This window comes from Ruditapes philippinarum, unplaced genomic scaffold, assembly GCF_026571515.1.
Source record: "Ruditapes philippinarum isolate M1 unplaced genomic scaffold, ASM2657151v2 ctg2187_1_1_1_1, whole genome shotgun sequence".
NCBI classification, from domain to species: Eukaryota; Metazoa; Mollusca; class Bivalvia; order Venerida; family Veneridae; genus Ruditapes; species Ruditapes philippinarum.
Genome location: NW_026866177.1, coordinates 71,903 through 96,643, shown reverse-complemented (window position 1 = coordinate 96,643; position 24,741 = coordinate 71,903). Strand labels below are relative to the sequence as shown.

Genomic DNA, 24,741 nt, shown 5'->3' with positions numbered 1-24,741 from the left:
TCTGATTATATCAACATTTTTAATCTCTTTTTATATCAACATGGACAGTGTTTAAATATATCAACATGAAATATTTTTTATATCAACATTGACATTCTTTATATCAACAGGATAATTATTTATATCAACATGAAACATTCTTGATATCATCATGAAATATTATTTATGACAACACAAAACTTTGTTTATATCAACATGGAACATTGTTATATCAACATGAACATTCTTTATATCAACATGATCATTCTTATATCAACATGGAAGATTGTTTATATCAACATGGAACATTCTTATATCAATATGAATATTCTTATATCAACATGGAGCATTGTTTATATCAACATGAACATTCTTATATCAACATGGAACATTGTTTTTATCAGCATGAGACATTCTTGATATCAAAATGGAACATTGTTTATATCAACATTAGATATTTTTCATCATACAACATGAAACATTGTTTATATCAACATGATACATTGTTTATGGAACATTGTTTATATCAACATGGAACATTATTTATCTCAACATTGACATTCTTTATATCAACATAATGTATAAGTTGATATAGATCATGTTTCTTGTTGATATAAAAAGTAGGAAATTAGAATTTGAAACAACACCTTACCTAAAATTGAACATTTTTAGTGGCTATTGAAATATATCATTAATAGAATTAATTCTTATTGCTTTTACAAAATGAAAATTAAGCAAATTAACAATTTTTGTATTCAATATCTTACTGTAAAATCAATCTTTTTATTCTTTTAATTAGTAGAGAAAGAAATAGCTATCTCTTTTAATTTAACAAAATTACTTAATTTCTCTTCCACATTTGATAAAACCCAACAAATTAAAAAAAATAATCATACTAGACAGCAAAGAAACAACAATGGTCAAAAAGCTATAATTCAAACACATAAACTGAATTTTTTTTCACACCTGCATAGATAAATAAGTTATTGAACATGTTGGTATTATGTTCTAGCCCACATTTGATAAAATTAGAAGATTGATTCTTATTACCATCCTATTTTCAGGGGATTTTTTCATGCATGTTTAGCAGTAGTGCTGGTTTCCAGCATTCAGAGGTCCCGGTATTAAACATTTGTTGTTTTGTTTTTTTTCAATGAACTTTCAAAGAAATAAAAATACAGGACTTTTTTTTTTACACCGTCAATTTCAATTTTCAGATATTTTTCAGAATTTTTGTTCTAGAATTTATTTGTTTTTGAATGTCTACTTGTACTTGATGAATATGTTTGACTTGAGAATGGTCTCAGTGTGAACATTTCCAATGGCCTGTCAACACTGCCATTTCCGGGCATGTTTACCCTCTCGTCTTTAATCTTACAAGCATAGCATTTTCTAAACTTGCATGATTGGATAACAGTATGTCTTTGATGGGTGTGTTCATTGGTTTGACTGTCTCTGGACTCTGCATTAAGTTCTTGATCAGTTAGACTGTCTGTCATCCCATCTACTTTGTTTGGTTTCTTTTCCATCTCTGTTTCTGTGATCAACATATCATTAACATTCATGATTTCTTTGTATTGCTCTGCAGGGAAAAATTTACTGATATTATCTATTTCAACAGATCCATCTGTAAGTTCAACTGCTTCTCCTGGTACTTTGTAGCGTCCATAGGCTGAGAATTTACTCTTTGGTATTTTCCATGGTTCTCCAAGTTTTGTGTAAATTTCTTCCATAATCTTCCTATCGGTATTCTTAAAGTTTACTGTGCAGCCAACTCTAAGAAAAGCTTTTATTTGCGAATGAATGACATCGAAAGATGACAGATGGTCAAAGTTAACAAGAACAATGTTCTTCAATCTGTCAGTTTTGAAATTGTTCCATCCATATTTCCATTCATTTTCAGTCCAAGATCTCATATCATTGGCCTCTTGGAGGTAATTGTCTGTCATTATGACAAGAAAGTTTTTTGCTGTAGCCAATACTGAAATAATTAGTGAATCTCTTTCACTTCCAAAATCGATATCCTTGTTTGGCCTGAATACTTTATAGCCTGTCTTTATCAGATTTTTTTCAAGTATTTTTTCGACCCATTTAGAAACATCCTCATCTCCATCGTTGTAGGATAGAAAAACATCGTACTTGAAAGAAGGCACTATAACATTGCGTCTTTTATGCCGAGCACGAAGGTAGAGGATCAGAATTTCGTATCGGAAAATAAAGACCACTGTTCCTGCAATGATTAACAACGCAAGCAATATGCCTAATATTATGGTTTCTAGAATATAATTGGTCCAAGTACCATAGCATACTAAGTCATTTTCAGCAAAGTTCAATGCAGGTTTTATAGTGTTATCAGGCATTACGCATTTGAATAATTGTTTAGAGTTGATGCATTTTTTGGAGAGATTCAACCATTGTTCAATCCACAAAGCTTCACAATTGCAAGTGATCTGTAAGTGTTCCATATTTCTAAGGCAAACATTATGATATTGGAAGGCCTGAGGAAGATTCTGTAATCTTGGATTGTCTGATATATCAACATACGAAGCATTTTCAAGCATTCTAGCTTCATAAATGTTAATTTTACCTAGGTCATTTCCAGAGATATCCAGTACAGACAATTTTTGCAAGACTGAGTTATTTTTGAGGTCCTTAATGTTATTACCAGAAACATTAAGTGATATATATTGTGAATTCTTTGAAAACGGTATGTCAGGGATCTCCGTGAGATCAGAATTTGAGCAATCGACCACTAAAGTGTTCTCATCTGGCTTGTCCACACATGTGCATTCCGGTGTTTGACAGCCTGAATCGGCTGAAACAGGGCAAGTGAGTGAATCAAGTGTCACATTGATGGCATTCATTCCTGCAAGTTCCGGAGGTGCCGTGCATTTTACATCAAAATATTCTAGCCACAAGATTTTAATGACGTCTTCTGCAAGTGTCATAAAGGAATGCAAATTACAGTCACAAACTAAGGGTATGCCACGTAAATCAAACCCAAAGCTAAGTAATGTACCTAGTTGGGCAATTGAGTCCAAGGAAAGAATCGATTTAAAGTCTGGAAATGTTGAAATTTTATTGTATTTCAAGTTTACAAAACCAGGTCCATAAGTTTGATCAAGACTGAGTTTGAAGTCAGCTTCATTAGTTATCTCAGTTATTTCATTTGATTCATAATCAATTTTACAAAAGGGGTGTAAGCTCATAGCATTTGAGAAATCAAGGCTGGTCATGTCATTGTGACTGAAATTTGCAAAGAATAAACTAAGGTAAGGAGATGTTAATGTATTTGGATCCATGTTTTGTATGAAGTTACCTGAGAAGTCTATAACTCTGAGATTTGACAGATTGGATATTGAAGTATTGGATAGGAATTGAATTTCATTATTTCTCAGGATAAGAGTATCTAGTCTAGGTAAGCAGTTAATATCTGGGACATTTCTGATTTTATTGCCTTCAAAGTTTATTGTTACTATGTTACTGAAATATTTCTTGATGCTTTCAAACTCTTCTTCATAGTATTCCATCAGATTTGATTTATTGTCCCAGCCACAGATATTGCTTGGAATTTCTGTCATTTCCGAATAAGTGTGCTGAATTCTGTACACTCCAGTTTCAGTAAGAGCTTGATCAGACAGTACCAAGCTTTTACCAAACACTGATACATATTCTATATAAAGATCAATTTCTGAACCCTCCCAATTCATACAATTATTGCATGTGCAACATTTTTCATCATCACACCTTTTGTTACAGCGCATATCATTTCTTACTGACGTTGAAGCATCTGGCATGGTTTCATTAGTCCATGAGGGAATCCACAAATCCCCAAAATTCTCATTGCACTCGGACACACTGCCAGATGGTTGATTGAAAAATAGCAACAGATTTATAACTGCAAGGTATCTGAAAAAAAAAGAAAAAAACAATATATATTTTTATCACAAAAATTGCGGCGCAGGAGTGTAATAAAGCCATTCAATAAAAATGCTATTACACTAGTGTAATGACACTTTGATGTTACGTCATTTGTGCTATATATAAACATAGCGTTAAAGTGCGCTTATGTTAGCGCTACACTAAATACGCCTCAATGAAAAATAACACTTTTTAACAGTGTACAGTTCTATTTCTAAATATGTAATAAATAGATTATTATATTTGTGTAGATTCAATTCTAAATTTATTGAACTAGTTGAATTAAACAAGATTATGTTCGCCAGACCCTAGAATTATATGATTTTATTCATCTTGTTCAATAAATTTTGTATTAAACTTACACTAATTTAATATCCTCTATTTATACATGTAGTTTCTGTATAATAACAAACAATATCGTTATGGTAATATTACAATCTAACCTAGCTCACAGCGATGGTACATTTAATGAAAGACACACTAGATAGAGGTTTAAAGGGACTCCACTGAGGTTTTTTTTTTTTGACATGACGTGGCTGGAAATAATTGTTAAAGATGAATGTTTCATTTGATGTTAGGTTAGACCGATAACTTGTGTGCAAAATTCCAGATCAATCGCTCACTCCGTTTTCACTTAGTAATTATTTCAATTCTGAAAAATGACCAGAAATTAAAACGCTTTTTACCCCAAATCAAGCTAGAAATAGCACAAAATACAATTTTCAACTTATTTCTAATATAATTTTTAATTATCTTTTGCATATTTTTCTGTTTGTAAGTGCCCAGCTAATTTATGTAGCACATTCAAATTTTTTGTTTTTAGGGGAGTCCCTTTAAAGAAGTTTTGATTTTTAACCTGCTGAATTGTATGATTGATTGACTCAGTTTTGAATTAAGAACAATCCATTTAAAATAAGGGGTTTTCAGTATCAAAATATAAAGATTGAGCGGATATGCAGGCTAGTATTTTTAGAACACAATAGCATGTGCCCCTCACCGCTGTGGGTTCGAATTCTGACAGGGGATTCTTTCATGTTAGGAAACTATCCAGCTAGCTTACCGAACGTCGGTGGTTCTACTCAGGTGCCTGTTTGTGCCTGAATAATGCACAGAAGGGCACCTGAGGTCTTCCTCCACCAGTTAAGCTGGAATGTCGCCAAATGACCTATACTGTGTCGGCGTGACGTAAAACCCCCAAAAAATATAAAAAACCAAAAAAACCAATAACATGTGGATTTGGGAATTTGAATTAATGAATGTTTGCTATTAACAGTCTTAAAATATTGTTTTGGCTATTGGTTAGTGCCCTTTGTGACGTCACATTAGACAGGCAATTGTTGTAGTTGGATCCTGGGTGTATTAAAAAGTATCTCAAATAAAAGATAATGTTACTAAGGTTGTGTTAGACAGTATGTCATTTTAACCAGAGAGTCTAAAAGAAAGGTTTGACTGTACTTGAAAATACAAGCATATTGGCTTTAAAAATGACAATAAACGTACTACAAATTTTTAAAATTTAAGATACGAAGTAACAGTGAAAGTCTATCTATCTAGCTAATGGAAGGTCATTGGTTCTACTCAGGTGTAAGCTTAATGTGCCTGAAATAATGTATGAAGGGGCAACTGAGGTCTTCGTTCACCAGAAAACTGGAAAGTTGCCATATGATCTCTATCACCTCCTACCCCAACAGCACCACCCCCAACCCTCTCCCCCCCCCAAAAAAAAAAAAAAACGCCCCCCCCCCCCCCCCAAAAAAAAAAAAAAACAAAAAAAAAACTGTTGCTGTCAAAGCAGGCTATATTAAAATTGTGCAGCCAACATTTTAGTTCTGAGTCAGACTGCGGGAATGTGCACCTGGCTTTAACTTCAAATCTATTGCAAAGTTTAACAATGACTTTATTTAAATTCTTAATGAATATGCCATTGAAAGTATTTATATAACATTCTTTTCAAATATTCAAGTAAAGAAAAAAAGACGTATTTGATATTAAAATTTCAGTTTTACTTTTAAATTTTAAAATACATTTGTATATAAAATTTCTTCGTATTATCTTTGGGCAATATATTTCTATTAATGTTTAGTTTTCCATGTAGAATTTATATATAAACAATTATTTGTTCTTCATTAAAATACATTTACATTTAAAGCAGCATGCCTCCAGATCCATGATAATTTTCATGAAAATTTTGAAAATGTATTAAAAAGTAAACTATTGCGATATGAACAAAGTGAATAATTTTTAAATTGCAAACAGCACTTACAGACCATAAAAATTTCCAAAAACAGGTCAAAATATGCAAAATTTGCTCTTACTGTGTTAGTAACAGCAGTAGAAAAATGGTGAAAAATACTGCAAAATTGGTCATAAATGGCACATAGCATGAAAATCATAACATTTACCAGTATCTTGAATTTCACTTTTCTTAAAATCTCAATAATGATTTTCGTTCAATATTTTGGCTCATCTCGAGTCATGAAGCTTTAATATACTTTGATATTTAAAATTACAAGCAATTTTTTTATGTAAATCATAATTTTTACATACTAACAATGATTTGTTTATTATTAAGCATAATTACTTTTAATATTGTTTGATATTCAAAATAATGTGTAATTTTATGTAAATTATAATTTTTACCTTCTGAGAAACATCCTTGTAATTGCAAAAAATCAAAACTTACAGTGAAACTTTAATCGTTCTCTCTTTTATAAGAGTGTTTCATTTGAATATGCAGATTAAGTATTAATTCAATGAATAGTTAAATTGTTATGACTCGCTGACTGTAATGCATTATTTACTCGCATAAAAAATTTCTTATAAAGTAAACAAAATCTTTTTAAAAAGTTGGATTAAAAATTACCCTGTTATAACCCTTTTCTTATTAATGTTATGTAAATAATTATGACTTACATACCCTATTGACTACCTATTGATTATTTCAGTGGATGTACTGATTTCAGCATGAATTTTAGTTTCTAGCTCACCTGAGCACAAATAATAATAATATAATTTCTTCATATCTGAATATGTTTTGCACTTATTTCATACTCATTTTAAATAACAAGGTTTAAGAGTAAATATTTAATTACATTTTATTTCATTCAGATTAAAATCAATATATGTCATTTCAATGCCGAAAAACACTAATATAAATCGAGACAAAACAGTGTTTTTAAGTTGCTTTATATTTGAACTAAATTATGTAAGCATTTGGTCATTTCCAGTTAAATATACAAAAGAGCATAATATTTAAAAATGGCAACAGTAGGGATCGAACCACGGACCTCTCAAGCCTAAAATAAAATATTTTGTGTTTCCGGTGGCCCGACCGACCCTATTTTTTAGCGCCGACCCAAAGTTTTTTATCGCTGTACAAAAAAAAAATGGCGCCCTTACCAAAGACGGGTTTTAGTATTGCGAGTCGACAACGCTGTGAGGCACAGACGATTCGGGTTCCAATTACGTATTAAGACGCACCGGCTAATATGGCGGCACAACAAGCAGCCGAAGTGTCACTGCTGGCGATTTTCTTTAAAAATACAATCATAGTTTGGCAAAACAGGAAATCAAATTAATAGACCACAGCAAAACAGCTCAAAACATTTTTCGGACGTGCATGGTCATGTTAAGAGTGATAATATTAAAATTGAAGCCAGTTGTTCGGTAAGAATAAAAAAAAATGAAAACGAAAGTCGAGTCATGCCATTGGTAAAATTTATTTCAAAATAAAATATTGAAGACTAGGTTTGGTAGTCTAACATTTTAAGTACTTTTATATGCTATAGCTTTAAGTACTTTTATATGCTATAGAATATAATTTAAATTATCACATAAACCGCGGCACAGGAGTGTAATAAAGCCGTTTAATAAAAACGATATTACACTAGACAATATTACACTATAGTATAGTGTAATAACACTTTGACGTCACGTCATTTGCGCTATAAACATAGCGTTAAAGCGCGCTAATTATAGCGTTACACTATAGGCGCGTCAAAGAAAAATGACTCTTTTTAACAATTTACCGTTCCTATTTTATATATGTGATAAATAGAATATTATATTCGTGTAGATTCAATACTAAATTTATTGAACTCGTTGAATAAAACAATATTATGCTCGCCAGAGGCTCGCATATTATGATTTTATTCAACTCGTTCAATAAATTTAGTATTAAACCTACACTCATTCAATATCCTCTATGTACATATAATCCGGATCTGACATATCTACAATTGTTGATTGACTAAAAAAAGAAAGAAAAAAAAAGTCTGACCTACCGACCCTTCTTTTTTTCGCCTTGCCACCAGAAACACATCAATTTTTTTTTAGGCCTCATATATGAAGCCAGCATTTCACCAACTGCTACTGCTGATATAACCACAACCTTTTCATTAAACTGGTGTGGCCTTGAAAACAGTTATAATTACTCCATCTTGATTCTCGTAAACTACACGGACAGAACCGAATTGGAATGGAATATCTAAACGAGTTCTATAATATATTCATAATAAACCGGTCAATAGAATCAGACTATAACTGTGACATGCAAACATTGTTTTTTGCGAGCACATATGCCTGTTATTTACCGGAAGTAGGTACATTTATCCAGTGGGTATATTATTATTTATACAAGTTTACTGCCAGATATATGGGATAATATTATATGAGATAAATAATTGACCCAATCACCAGTCAAGGCTAAATTCTTCTATGTATCCAGTCAGCAACATGTATAACAAATTTATAATTATGCAAATTGTTTTTGATGACAAGTTTATAAGAAAATCCAGAAATTCAAGAATATAAAGTCATCATAATAAGGTGTATCTTTTGTTTGAAGTAATGACATTTGAAACGAGAAATATATGATAAAGAATAATATGCAATAACAAATTTTTAGCACAAGAAGTTAATTGTCTACAATTTTGAAATACGTTGTTTTTTGTGTGCACTTCGGTTCTTCATGGTATATATGGCATCATATTACAAAGTGTTTTGGTCATTCATAATTCAAGAAATTTATTTGCATTATTACAATCTCCCATACATTCATACAAGTCATCAACTTGTTTTACTTAGCTTTAGAAAGATGATGATCTAAGAGACAAACTTTAAGGAAACTATCATGTAGACTTTGGTTCAGTACAAAAGAACCAGTACTTCCATGAAATACAGTAGAACTTCGGTAAGTCGAAGTTGAAAGGACAGCGTAAAAACTTAAACACATCGCGACTTTGACTCATAAATCAATCTAAATTTAATAAAAAAATTTCAAGCCGTTGACGTTTACAAGCAAGTTACAAAAGGCTTAACAAAAAGAAAGCCCGATTATAGTAAATATTACTTGTGTGATTATCACCAACATGACGGGTCACAGAATTTCTCAAATGAAAGTAGTTATTACTGTTTACGTTCAAATACCACTACAACAATTTGAATGGTAACAATTAAATGCATACTAAGGTTGTTCGAGCAAACGGTTGTGTAATTTACACATGTCACACAATTTTGATTGGAAATCATCTTCGCGGCTAAAAATGGTGTGAAAAATGTCTCAAGATCCAAGGTGTCAAAATAAACAAAGGACTTCAACTTATTTGTGGTAAATAGTACTCGATTGATTCTTTACAGACAATGAAAAATCTTCGACACATTGAAAAATTCGACTCATAAACTCCTAAATAGAAGTTCGACTCCTAGAAGTTCTACAGTAGCTCTTTAATAACTGATTGCTTCTAGCAGATATGCATACAAACGATAACAAAAATAAATATATCGTTGATGTCTAAATAAAGTCGCCTTAATGTTTTCCCTTAAAAGGGTTATACATTTTTATGTGGTACAATTTCCATAACATGGTTTGTTAAATAATATAAACATGTTTCTGTTGAAAAAAATAGATGAACTAAGAGAATTTCAAGTTTGTATTAAAAATTTAACTTTTGTTAGTGATGCAGTATCAGAGGTACATAGGCAAAATGACTACAGTCAGTATTTCTTGTTTCAGAAAAAAATTGGATTTTTGTTAATTATGTCCTACATAGCTTCAATACATAAAATAAGAAAGTACCATGAATGTCTATAATCATACTTGTGACTGCTGCACAGAATAATGTTCTATTGACATCACAATTAATATTAATAATGAAGAACCATCTCCCTGAACCCTCGCCCCTTTGTTACAATGATGTTAAAGATTAAAGGTAACTTTAAACACTATCATTTATCTTATTAGCTCGACTATTCGATAAGAATAAGTAGAGCTATTGCAGTCACCCGAGCGTCGGCGTAACCACTTATGTTAAAGTTTTTGTAATAGTTCAAATATTTTCAAAGTCCATTGACATATGACTTTGAAACTTTGCACACTTGTTCACCATCATGACCCCAACCTGTAGACAGGAGGAGGTAACTCTATCAAGCATTTTGACAGAATTATGCCCCTTTTTCGACTTAAAATTTACGTTAAAGTTTTTGTAATAGTTCAAATATTTTCAAAGTCCATTGACATATGGCTTTGAAACTTTGCACACTTGTTCACCATCATGACCCCAACCTGTAGACAGGAGGAGGTAACTCTATCAAGCATTTTGACAGAATTATGCCCCTTTTTCGAATTAGAATTTACGTTAAAGTTTTTGTAATAGTTCAAATATTTTCAAAGTCCATTGACATATGGCTTTGAAACTTTGCACACTTGTTCACCATCATGACCCCAACCTGTAGACAGGAGGAGGTAACTCTATCAAGCATTTTGACAGAATTATGCCCCTTTTTCGACTTAGAATTTACATTAAAGTTTTTGTAATAGTTCAAATATTTTCAAAGTCCATTGACATATGGCTTTGAAACTTTGCACACTTGTTCAACATCATGACCCCAATCTGTAAACAGTAGGAGGTAACTCTATCAAGCATTTTGACAGAATTAAGCCCCTTTTTTGACTTAGAATTTACGTTAAAGTTTTGTAATAGTTCAAATATTTTCAAAGTCCATTGACATATGGCTTTGAAACTTTGCACACTTGTTCACCATCATGACCCCAACCTGTAAACAGGAGGAGGTAACTGTATCAAGCATTTTTTTTACTATCAAGCACTAAGAATAGTTGAGCGTTGCTGTCCTACCGACAGTTCTTGTTTCAATTATTATTAATTGAGTTACTACAGTGTTGCAATTAATATTGTAAATAGATGCCATCATTTTGTGCATGTTATACTGTAGTAAGTCTAGTTACTACTGTCTTGCACTCAAAATAATTTTCAAAATATTACCATTTGAGCGCCAGAGTGTAGTAACTCAGCACAGTCCAAATATCTAAGAAAGGAAAAAAGATTAACATTGTTTTGTTAATTCATTTGCTTTCTTCTACACTTTCTTTTCATATTCTAAGAAATCTTAAGAAATGATAGAATATCATTTAAAACAGAATGTTTTTTGCCTCTCTTGTAAAATTTACAAATATACAGTTACTACAGTCTTGCGCTAAACCCTCGATATATTTAAAAAAAAAAAAAAACAACAACAAAAAACAACAGTGTATTTGTATGGAACAGTGGCTTGCAAATTGTGATTAGCATCTAATAAAAATAAAAAAAAAAAAATTGAAGAGTTATAATTTTTACCTTCTGAAAAGCATCCTTTTGATGGTTAGAATCATATTTTACTATATTGTTTCTTCCTTTTATAATTTATTAATTGTTAATCTGCATAATACAGATCTAGTAAATTCCATGAATAGTTACATCATTATGACAGAGACTGTTCATTTTAGAATCCAGATCATATGTGCTTAAACTGATGAAAAGTTTGGAATTATTAAATCTTATTTGAACAAGGTTTTTATAAAGTTTATTTGTTTGAACCCTGTAATTACCCTGATTTAACACTTTTCTAATTTTAAAATTATGATCAATAACTATTATTAGCAAATCATTAATTTTCCATTGTATTGATTGTTTAATATTGATTTCGGTTTATTCCAATTGTTCGCATGACTCATTTACCAATTAGTTTTTGGTGTCAAGAGTTTTGACCCTGTTTTTGATTCTAAACACTATTCTTTTGTGTGTGTAGCAATTTCTTCAGAGATATCTGTTACACAAGAACAGAACAATGCAGTTGGCATCAAATTCTACTCATGCCATCAGTGCACCATGCCGTCTGATCATGGTCTGCACTGTTTGCTATTCAGTCAAAACATATTTTAAAATTTTCCCTGATGATGATGAATGTGTTTTTTTATATTGAAAAAAAATTCATTTGAATCAACATTATGTTTTCTTTCATTTCATTCAGCCAAACATAAATAATTTATCATTTAACTCCATAATTAATATCCTACAAGGATAAAATATAAATAAGAAAGACAATGTAGGAGTGGCTACTACAGGTTCACTTTAATTTTATCGAATAAATAAACATACATTCATACACATCGACGACACTTGAAAAAAAAAATCACTTTAAACTAGTGAGGAGTGTCTCTGCACTTAACAATATATAACATATGCTCATATAAAAGTCCCATGTCGTCGATCCGAACATTCCAAAAATTGTGGTTCCGTGTAATTCCAGTCCACTGTAAGGAATAATATGTCTTAATACACATAAATGTGTTACCTCAAAGTCAGAACCACAAAACTCACTCAAACTTAGCATCCATCCTTGCAACGTTATCAAAAGACAACAAAAAATTGTCTACTCTGAAAAAGACAAAACAAAGATAATTTCCATATTAAATAAACATTAATCAATACCGTTGATTAACCTTAAAGTATACATTATTTTTTTTTTTTAACATTATTGTGACATTACAAAGTCCAGCATGACATAATACAATTTTAAGTGTAATCTCAAAATGAGGGCGGGGTGGGTGGGCGTCTGTGTGTAGAGAACCTATAGTACCTCGAATGGTCAAATACCCGTTTGCATACACCTTATATATTGACCAGTCTTACGCATCGATACGCTTGGTGGACAGCTGAAATACAGCTGTGCTGTCCACAGTGACCGAAAATCATATTATATTAAAGACCAATGATAAATAAATTTATGCCAATCCAAGGGTATATAGTGAGTTAACAGGAAAAAATCAAAATAAAGAAAAAACTATGAATAAATTGTGATCCCCCAGAAGCATAGTTGTATTAAAGGGATACTCGGGCAAATTAATGACAAAAATATTAAAATGATCTTATGTATTCAAATAATGCTGAAATGACATTTTTTAAAGTCCCAGCTGGAATTTCTGTATAGATTCTATATATTTTGGGTTTTAAGTGTAAATATATCTATCTAATAATGTTGAACGAAATTTAGACGCCGACTGTAAAACAAGTCATGTGACTTGAACATATCCTGGAAGTTACAATAATAGATATTTTGTATATTGTATGATTGAAACAAGTCTAAGTCGTTCATTTGACATATTCTTTAATGTTCCAAAGTTCACTTTCAACAAGTCTAAGTCGTTCATTTGACATGTTCTTTAACGTTCCAAAGTTCACTTTCACAACTGTTGTGAACTCTTAACGCTCTAACCTGACCCATGTGGGTCAAGTAAGAAAACCTACATTTTATTTTTTATAAAGAGAAAAGTGTTCCCGTGACTGCCTTGTGTTATTGTTTTGAGGACATTTACAGAATAATGAATGAAAAATACAAAAACAAAGAATTGAAAATTTTGCCTATGTATCCCTTTAAATTAATCATCTGAATGGTTTGAATAAAATACAAATTTTCTTTTTGTTATTATGAACTTATGTGATATAACTCTTTAAGGTAGTCTGTTAATCAACTTTGAAAACCAGACCCTGTCTGGGCTTGAGCATTTTAGAGTCTGGTTTTCAGAGGATTGCATTTTCCAGAGGCTTTATACAGTCAAAAATAAATCATTCTGTGTTTGTACAAATCCTTTTGTTTTTACTGTTCTGTCTCTAGTCAAATATTATAATTTCTTGTTTCAATTAAATTTTGATTTGCAAAGTAGAAAATTAAAAAATTAAAACAACGCCTTACCTGAAATTGAACATTTTTAGAGGCTTATTACTCTAACAAAAATGAATTAAGCAAATTAACAATTTTTGTAATAAATATTGTGCTGTAAAATCAATTTATTAATTAGCAGAGAAAGAAATAGCTCTTTTAATTAAACAAAGTTTCTTAATTTTCTTCCACATTTTATAAAACCAAACAAATTAAAACTTTTTGAAAAAAAAATCATACTTAACACCAAAATAAACAACAATGGTCAAAGAGCTATAGTTCAAACTCACAAACTGACATTTTTTCACACCTGCAAAGATAAATACATGTAAGTAATTGAACATGTCACTTGTTGGTATTATGTTTTAACCCACATCTGATAACATATTAGAAAGTTGACTCTCATTACCATTCATTTCTCAGCATGAGTGTTGGTTTTCAGAATTCAGATGTCCCAGTGTTAAACATTTGTTGTTGTTTTTTATTTTCAATGAACTTCAAAAGAAAAAAAAAAATACAGGACTTTTTTTTTAAACCGTCAATTTCAATTTTCAGAGGGTCTGGTTTTCAGATATTTACAGAATTTTTGTTTTAGAATTTATTTGTTTTTGAATGTCTACTTGTGCTTGATGAATATGTTTGGCTTGAGAATGGTGTCAATGTGAACATTTCCAATGGCTTGTCTACACTGCCATTTCTGGGCATGTTTACCCTCTCGTCTTCACTAATTTTACAAGCATAGCATTTTCTAAACTTGCATGATTGGATAACATTATGTCTTTGATGGGTGTGTTCATTGGTTTGACTGTCTCTGGACTCTGTGTTAAATTCTTGATCAGTTAGACTGTCTGTCATCCCATCTGCTTTATTTGATTTCTTTTCCATCTCTGTTTCTGTGATCAACATATCATTAACATTCATGATTTCTTTGTATTGCTCCGCAGGGAAGAATTTACTGATATTATCTATTTCAACTGATACTTCTGTAAGTTCAACTGCTTCTCCTGGTACTTTGTAGCGTCCATAGGCTGAGAATTTACTCTTTGGTATTTTGCATGGTTCTCCAAGTTTTGTGTAAATCTCTTCCATAATCTTCCCATCGGTATTCTTAAAATTGACTGTGCAGCCAACTCTAAGAAAAGCTTTTATTTGCGAATGAATGACATCGAAAGATGACAGATGGTCAAAGTTAACAAGAACAATGTTCTTCAATCTGTCAGTTTTGAAATTGTTCCATCCATATTTCCATTCATTTTCAGTCCAAGATCTCATATCATTGGCCTCTAGGAGGTAATTGTCCGTCATTATGACTAGAAAGTTTTTTGCTGTAGCCAATACTGAAAGGATTTGTGAATCTCTTTCACTTCCATAATTGATATCTTTGTTCGGCCTGAATACTTTATAGCCAGTCTTTATCAGATTTTTTTCAAGTATTTTTTCGACCCATTTAGAAACATCCTCCTCTCTATCATTGTAGGATAGGAAAACATCATACTTGAAAGGAGGTGCTATGACCTTGCATCTCTTTTGTTGACTACGAAGGTAGAGGATCAGAATTTCGTATCGGAAAATAAAGATCACTGTTCCTGCAATGATTAACAAGGCAAGCATTATGCCTGATATTATTGCTTCTTGACGATAATTGTTCCAAGTGCTATAGCATACTAAGTCTTTTTCAGCAAAGTTCAATGCAGGTTTTATGGTGTTATCAGGCATTACACATTGGAATAATTGTTTAGAGTTGATGCATTTTTTGGAGAGATTCAACCATTGTTCAATCCACAAAGCTTCACAATCGCAAGTGATCTGTAAGTGTTCCATATTTCTAAGGCAAACATTATGATATTGGAAGGCCTGAGGAAGATTCTGTAATCTTGGATTGTCTGATATATCAACATACGAAGCATTTTCAAGCATTCTAGCTTCATTATAGTTTATTTTACGTAGGTCATTTCCAGATATATCCAGTACAGATAATTTTTGCAAGACTGAGTTATTTTTTAGGTCCTTAATGTTATTACCAGAAACATTAAGTGATATATATTGTGAATTCTTTGAAAACGGTATGTCAGGGATCTCTGTGAGATCAGAATTTGAGCAATCGATGACTAAAGTGTTCTCATCTGGCTTATCCACACATGTACACTCCGGTGTTTGACAGCCAGAATCGGCTGAAAGTGGGCAAATGAGTGAATCAAGTTTCACATCGATGGCATTCTGTCCTGCAAGTTTTTGAGGTGCCATGCATTTTACTTCAAAATATTCTCGCCACAAGACTTTAATGATGTATTTGAAATGTGCCATAAAGGAATGTAAATTACAGTCACAAACTAAGGGTATGCCACGGAAGTCAAACCCAAATCTTAGTAACGTGCCTAGTTGGACAATTGAGTCCAAGGAAAGAATCGATTTAAAGTCTGGAAATGTTGAAATTTTATTGTATTTCAAGTTTACAAAACCAGGTCCATAAGTTTGATCAAGACTGAGTTTGAAGTCAGCTTCATTAGTTATCTCAGTAATTTCATTTGATTCATAATCAATTTTACAGAAGGGATATAAGCTTATACTATTTGAGAAATCAAGGTTGGTTATTTCATTGTGACTGAAGTTGGCAAAGAATAAACTAAGGTAAGGAGATGTTAATGTATTTGGATCCATGTTTTGTATGAAGTTACCAGAGAAGTCTATAACTCTGAGATTTGACAGATTGGATATTGAAGTATTGGATATGAATTGAATTTCATTATTTCTCAGGATAAGAGTATCTAGTCTGGATAAGCAGTTAATATCTGGGACATTTTTGATTTTATTGCCTTCAAAGTTTATTGTTACTATGTTACTGAAGTATTTCTTGATGCTTTCAAAGTCTTCTTCATAGTATTCCATCAGATTTGATTTATTGTCCCAGCCACAGATATTGCTTGGTATTTCTGTCATTTCGGAATAAGTGTGCTGAATTCTGTACACTCCAGTTTCAGTAGGAGCTTGATCAGACAATACCAAGCTTTTGCCAAACACTGATACATATTCTATATAAAGATCTATTTCTGAACCCTCCCAATTCATACAATTATAGCATGTGCAACAATTTTCATTATCACATCTTTTGTGACAGCGCATATCATTTCTTTCTGACGTTGAAGCATCTGTTGTGGTTTCATTAGTCCATGAAGGAATCCAGAAATCCCCAAAATTCTCAGTACACACAGACTCATTGCCAGATGGTTGATTGAAAAATAGCAACAGAGGTATAACTGCAAGGTATCTGAAAAAAGAAACCAATGAGTATTTCTATACAATGTAGTTTATGTATAATAACATATTAATGTCAATATTGTTATGGTAATATTACAATCTAACCTACAGCGAAGGTACATTTAATGAAAGACACACTAGATAGAAGATATGTCTGTGGAAACCAGGCTGGCCTAACTATGCTAAGAGCTATTGCTATTGGCACTGGTATAAAAAGGTTTAAAAGAAGTTTTAACCTTTAACCTGAGGAATTGTATGACTGGTTGATCCAGTTTTGAATTAAGAACAGTCCATTGAAAATTTAAGGGATTTCAGTATAAGAATACAAAAATTGAGTGGATATGTAGTACTTTAAGAACACAATTTCATGTAGATTTGGGAATTTGAATTAATGAAAGTTTGCTATATTCAGTCTTAAAATATTGTTTTGGCTATTAGTTAGTGCCCTTTGTTACATTAAACAGGAAATTGTTATAGTTGGATCCTGGGTGTATTAAACAGTATCTCAAATGAGAGGTAATGTTACTAAGATTGTGTTACACAGGATGTCACTAAAACCAGAAAGTCTAAAAGAAAGGTTTGACTGTACTTGAAAATACAAGGATATTGGCTTAAAAAATGACTAATGATAAAAATTTGTAAAATGTAAGAAACTAAGTAACAGTGAAAGCCTGTCTAGCTAGCTTATGGAAGGTCATTAGTTCTAGTCAGATGCAAGCTTGTGTCTGTAATAATGTATGAAGGGGCAGCTGAGGTCTTCGTTCACCAGAAAAATGGAAAGTTGCTATTAACCCTTTACCTCATATATATGCATAACAACTCACTTTCGACACCCCCATGCCTCAAATAGTGAAAAAAATGTCCTGTTTGGACCCCAAACACATATTTTTATTCGAGAAATGTTGATAAAAAAAGTGATCACTTTTTCCGCGCCGGCACCCAGCAAAAAGGTATATCAGGGGGTTGCCAGAAGGGGGGATCTGTTAGTGGGTTTGAAGGGGGGCGGAGTCCCCCTCATCGCCAAGAAAATTTTGGACTTGTGAGAGGCTAAAAATGACCCCAGGTCGATCATAAATGTAACGTGTAACCAACGCTAAAAAGCCTTTGACTCTATCTCAATCCCTTGAGAAGTTGCAGCACTTTGAAATAAATTTTGATGGAAAAAATCGAGGCAAAATAGTGATTTTTGGCAATTTTGAGATGTCCCCTCGTTGCCATGGTAACAGGAAATTTAGGACTGAGCATGTCGTTACAAAGGTAATGGTCCAGTCAACATTTGTGCCAAGTTTGATTAGTATTGAAGCATTTTTCATAGTTTCATAGCAGTTTGAACTTGTAACAGGAGGCTTTTCAGTGAAAACGGCCATTTTTCACAATATGCTCATGGGGGAAAGGGTTAAACCACCTCACATTTGGGCGGCTTATGTAATTTACAGGGCCGCTTATTGATTGTAAGTGTGCTAGTTGTCGGATACTTTAACTTTACGTGGAGGCCAGTAAAATTCGCCAATTAAAGATTTTATGTGCCAGAATTAATATTTTGTCGCATTTGCCACCACTGGGGAAAGACAATCCTTGCAGAAATACAACTTTTGAACGTAAAGGCCCATAGCAGTATAATGTCTGACTATTGTTGCACCTTGTGCAATTTTTATGCGGCAATTTTCGTAAATGTGTGATATTCTTGCAAATCGCATGCCTTTCCCTGTCATTGTTGATATTAAAATTTCAATTTTACTTTTAAATTTTAAAATACATTTGTATATAAAATTTTCTTTTTTTAGCTCACCAGAACAGAAGGTTCAGGGTGAGCTATTAGTATTAAAGGGGGATGCTCCGACGTCCATTGTCTGTCCTTCCGTCAGTCCTTCCATACGTACGTATATACGTACGTCCCGAATTCATGTCGGGCCCATAACTTTGTTATTTGAAGTTGGATTTTACAACTATTTCACAGAAATAATCACCATATTGGGACGACGTGTCTCACCCAACATTTGGGTCGCTACCTTGAAGGTCTTGGTCACAGCATGACCTTGCAGCAAATCGTGTCCGGACCATAACTTTGTTATTTGAAGTCGGATTTTACAACTATTTCACAGAAATGATCACCATATTGAGACGATGTGGCACACCCAACATTTGGGTCGTTACCTTGAAGGTCAAGGTCACAGCATGACCTTGCAGCAAAATCGTGTCCGGCCCATAACTTTGTTATTTGAAGTTGAATTTTAAAACTATTTCACAGAAATGATCACCTTATTAAGACGACTTGTCGGGCGCAACATTTAGGTTGCTACCTTCAAGGTCAAGGACACAGCATGACCTTGCAGCAAAATTGTGTCCGGCCCATAACTTTGTTATTTGAAGTCAAATTTACAACTATTTCACAGAAATGATCACCATATTGAGACTATGTGTTGCATACAACATTTGGGTCACTACCTTGAATGTCAAGGTCACAGCATGACCTTGCAGCAAAATTGTGTTCCACCCATAACTTTGTTATTTGAAGTTGGATTTTATAACTATTTCACAGAAATGATAACCATATTTTGACGACGTGTCGCACACAACATTTGGGTTGCTACCTTGAAGGTCAAGGTCACAGCATGTCCTAGCAGCAAAATCATGTCCAGCCTATAACTTTGTTATTTGAAGTTGGATTTTACAACTATTTCACAGAAATGATCACCATATTGAGACGACATGTCACGTGCCATTTTTATGTCCTTAGCTTGAAGGTCAAGGTCACAGCATGACCTTGCAGCAAAATCGTGTCCGGCACATAACTTGCAACTACTTCACAGAAATGATCACCATATTGAAACGAGGTGTTGCATGCAACATTTCGGTTGTTAATTTAGAGGTATACCTTCCTGTGTCCAAAACCTATTCGGGGTGCATTACCCGGTTCAACCGGCTCTTGTTTCAATTGGCCCCTTTTAGCGGGGTCAACAGAGCTAAAAGTAGAAAAACCTTTAAACATCTACTACAGAACTAATTGATGGATTAGCCACCAAACTTTGTCTGTAGCATTCTTGGGTAGTCTTTTATCAAGTTTGCTCATATTAATTTGATTGGCCCCTTTTAGGGGTCTCTAGAGTTAAAAAAAGAAAAACCTTTAAATATCCACTTCTACAGAACTAATTGATGGATGATCATTAAACTTTGTTTGTAGCATTTTTGGGTAGTCTTTTATGAAGTTTGCTCTGACCCCTTTTAGGGACTGCTAAAGCTAAAAAAAAGAAATACCTTTAAATGTCTATTTCTGCAGAACTAATTGATGGATGATCACCAAACTTTGTAGCATTCTTAGGTAGTCTTTTAACAAGTTTGCTCATATTAATTTTATTGGCCCCTGTTAGGGGCCGCTAAAGCTATAAAAAGAAATACCTTTAAACATCTATTTCTAAAGAACTCTAACCGGTAATTGATGGATGATTACCAAACTTTTTCTGAAGCATTCTTGGTTAGTCTTTTATAAGGTTTGCTCATATTAATTTGATTGGCCCCTTTTAGGGGCTGCTAAAGCTTAAAATAGAAAATACATTTAAACATCTATTTCTAAAGAACTACCGGTAATTGATGGATGATTACCAAACTTTGTCTGAAGCATTCTTGGGTAGTCTTTTATCAGGTTTGCTCATATTAATTTGATTGGCCTCTTTTAGGGGCCGCTAAAGCTAAAAATAGAAAATACATTTAGACGTCTATTTCTACAGAACTAATTGATGGATGATCACCAAACTTTGTCGGGTAGTCTTTTATCAAGTTTGCTCATATTAATTTGATTAGCCCATTTTAGGGGCCGCTAAAGCTAAAAATAGAAAATACATTTAAACGTCTATTTCTACAGAATTAATTGATGGATGATCACCAAAATTTTGTCGGGTAGTCTTTTATCAAGTTTGCTCATATTAATTTGATTGGCCCAGTTTTAGGGGCCGCTAAAGCTAAAAATAGAAAATACATTTAAACGTCTATTTCTATAGAACTACCGGTAATTGATGGATGATTACCAAACTTTGTCTGAAGCATTCTTGGGTAGTCTTTTATCAGGTTTGCTCATATTAATTTGATTGGCCTCTTTTAGGGGCCGCTAAAGCTAAAAATAGAAAATACATTTAAACGTCTATTTCTACAGAACTAATTGATGGATGATCACCAAACTTTGTCGGGTAGTCTTTTATCAAGTTTGCTCATATTAATTTGATTAGCCCATTTTAGGGGCCACTAAAGCTAAAAATAGAAAAACCTATGAAGACCATTTCCTACTGAATTAATTGATGGATGATCACCAAACTTTGTAGTATTCTTGGGTAGTCTTTTATCAAGTTTGCTCATATTAATTTGATTAGCCCATTTTAGGGGCCACTAAAGCTAAAAATAGAAAAACCTATGAAGACCATTTCCTACTAAATTAATTGATGGATGATCACCAAACTTCGTAGCGTTCTTGGGTAGTCTTTTATCAAGTTTGCTCATATTAATTTGATTGGCCCAATTTAAGCTAAAACTTAAATGCCCCAGGTCATGGCTTGTATTCAAATAATTGTTTAAACATATTCTATGCTCAAATTTAATATTAGAAAATATTGACAATGGATAATTTCCAACACTGAAAAGCAGTGTTTCTGGTGAGACACTCAGGGCCATAATGGCCCTCTTGTTTTATTATGTTTGGGCAAAATATTTCTATTCATTATCATTTTAAAAAATATAAAAAAAATAATTTATATTATCTTTGGGATGATATATTTCCACTTATGTTTAGTTTTGTATGTAGAATTTATATATAAACAATTATTTGTTCATCATAAAGTACATTTACTTTTAAAGTAGCATGCCTGGATACATGCTGATTTTCATGACAATTTTGTAAATGTATTAAAAAGTAAACAAAGTGAATAATTTTCAAATTGCAAACTGCACTAACAGAACATAACAATTACCAAAAAAAGAGGTCAAATTATGCAAAATTTGCCCTTACTGCATTCAAGTAACGGCAGATAAAAGATAGTGAAAAATACTGTTAAATTGGTCATAAATGGCACATAGCATGAAAATTATTACATTTATCTTTAATCTTTTTACTTTTCTTAAAATCTCAAAAATTTTTGTGAAGTATGATTTCTTTAAATATTTTGGCTCATCTGGAGGCATGTAGCTTTTATATACTTTGATATTTAAAATTACAAGCAATTTTTAGCTCACCTGTCACAAAGTGACAGGGTGAGCTTTTGTGATCGCTTTTCGTCCGGCGTCCGTCCGTCCGTCGTCCGTCCGTAAACTTTTGCTTTAGATGACATCTCCTCATAAACCACTGAGCCAATTTCATCCAAACTTCACAGGAATGTTCCTTTGGTGGTCACCTTTAAAAATTGTTCAAAGAATTTAATTCCATGCAGAACTCTGGTTGCCATGGCAACCGAAAGAAAAATCTTTAAATATCTTCTTTTAAACAACCCCAAGAGCTAGAGCTTAGATATTTGGCATGAAACATCTTCTAGTGAGTGTCTACCAAGTTTGTTCAAATAAAAGCCCTGGGGTCAAAATTGGCCCCGCCCCAGGGGGTCATTGATTTTCCCTATATGCATATAGTAAAAACTTAAAAAATCTTCTTTTAAAGAACCCAAAGAGCTAGAGCTAAGATATTTGGCATGAAACATCTTCTAATAAGTGTCTACCAAGTTTGTTCAAATAAAAGCCCTTGGGTCAAAATTGGCCCCACCCCAGGGGGTCATTGATTTTCCCTATATGCATATAGTAAAAACTTAAAAAATCTTCTTTTAAAGAACCGTAAGAGCTAGAGCTTAGATATTAAGCAAGAAACATCTTCTAGTGAATGTCTACCAAGTTTGTTCAAATAAAAGCCCTGGGGTCAAAATTGACCTGCCCCAGGGGGTCATAGATTTTCCCTATATGCATATAGTAAAAACTGAAAAAATCTTCTTTTAAAGAACCCAAAGAGCTAGAGCTAAGATATTTAGCATGAAACATCTTCTAATAAGTGTCTACCAAGTTTGTTCAAATAAAAGCCCTTGGGTCAAAATTGGCCCCACCCCAGGGGGTCATTGATTTTCCCTATATGCATATAGTAAAAACTTAAAAATTCTTCTTTTAAAGAACTCAAAGAGCTAGAGCTAAGATATTTAGCATGAAACATGTTCTAATGGGTGTCTACCAAAGTATGTTCAAATAAAAGCCCTGGGGTCAAAACTGGCCCCGCCCGGGTGGGGGGGGGGGGTCATTGATTTTCCTTAAATATGTGTATAGCAAAAACTTAAAAAATCTTCTTTGAAAAAACCCAAATAGCTAGAGTTTTAGATATTAAGCATGAAACATCTTTAAGTAAATATCTACAAAGTTTGTTCAAATAAAAGCCCGGGGGTCAAAACTGGCCCTGCCCCAGGGGTGTCATTGTTTTTAACTATATGTGTATAGTAAAAACTTAAAAAATCTTCTTTTAAAAAACCCAATGAGCTAGAAATTAGATGTTTAGCATGAAACATCTTCTTATGGGTGTCTACCAAGTCTGTTCAAATAAACAAATAAAAGCCCTTGGGTAAAAATTGGCCCGGGGGTGGGGGGCCTATATACAGGTGAGCGACCTCAGGGCCATCATGGCCCTCTTTTTTATGTAAATCATAATTTTTACATACTAACACTGATTTGTTTATTATTAAGCATAATTACTTTTAATATTGTTTGATATTCAATATTATGTGCAATTTTATGTAAATTATAATTTTTACCTTCTGAGAAACATCCTTGTAATTGCAAAAGTCAAAATGTACAGTGAAACTTTAATCGTTCTCTCTTTTATAACAGTGTGTCATTTGATATGATATGCGGATTAAGTATCAATTCAATGAATAGTTTAATTGTTACAACTTGTAATGCATTATTATCTCGTATAAAAATTTCTAATAAAGTTACACAATCTTTTTAAAAAGTTGATTTTAAAATTCCCCTGTTATATCCTGTCAGATAATCATACAGTTTCACTGTAAATAGTTTTTTTTTACAAGGAGTCAGAGATACACTGAAGTGTATCATATTTCAATGTACAGTTTCATTTAAAAACCTGTTGCTGGGAGTATAAGATATATCTACATGTTTATAGGTGCTAGCAAATATGCCCGTTTAGAGAGAGATTTTACATCAGTTAGGAGAGACACGCTGATTGTGTGTAGCGGTTATTTTTTTATTGGGAAGAGAATTTTGTTGTTTTGAAGAGAATTTTGTTGTTTTGAAGTCAGTTCTGTTGGTTTGTTGAAGTGGTTGAATATAATTGTGGTGATCTTAATTGATCAGGGTTTATTGGTTGTAATTAGTTGTTTAGGTTGTTGAGTTAGATATAATTGGTTGATATTGGTTGAATGTTTGGTATTGTCAAGATTATGTTAGTTGCTGCTTTGTTTTGAGGATATATGTAAATATTGGGTGCTTTAGTTTAAGTTGTTTACTGATGCTGATTAGATTGTGTGAAGTTAATATTGTTGGATGAATGTTTGCGGTTTATACTGTATCTTAGAGTTGTAAAAATATTCATTTTTGTGTTCTTCATTTTGTGGTGATTTTATTGTT

General features: G+C 32.7%; 2 protein-coding genes across 2 annotated transcripts; both read right to left on the bottom strand.

Annotated features, from left to right (window-relative positions):
• Positions 1 to 3,884, bottom strand: LOC132731562 (uncharacterized). The gene has a single exon (XM_060717752.1). It carries the CDS (start codon positions 3,774 to 3,776, stop codon positions 1,218 to 1,220), a length of 2,559 nt encoding a protein of 852 aa, XP_060573735.1. The 5' UTR covers positions 3,777 to 3,884; the 3' UTR covers positions 1 to 1,217.
• Positions 3,885 to 12,126: 8,242 nt separating this feature from the next.
• On the bottom strand, positions 12,127 to 24,054 carry LOC132731555 (uncharacterized). The gene is made up of 2 exons (XM_060717747.1): positions 23,907 to 24,054; positions 12,127 to 17,158 (listed from the first exon to the last, which is right to left on the bottom strand). The coding sequence occupies exons 1-2, from the start codon at positions 23,918 to 23,920 to the stop codon at positions 14,485 to 14,487; spliced, it is 2,688 nt and encodes an 895-aa protein (XP_060573730.1). The 5' UTR covers positions 23,921 to 24,054; the 3' UTR covers positions 12,127 to 14,484.
• Positions 24,055 to 24,741: the final 687 nt, after the last annotated feature.

Excerpts from the sequence above, each read along its gene's own strand:
- LOC132731562 (XM_060717752.1), bottom strand. The coding sequence starts at position 3,776 with ATGCCAGATGCTTCAACGTCAGTAAGAAATGATATGCGCTGTAACAAA.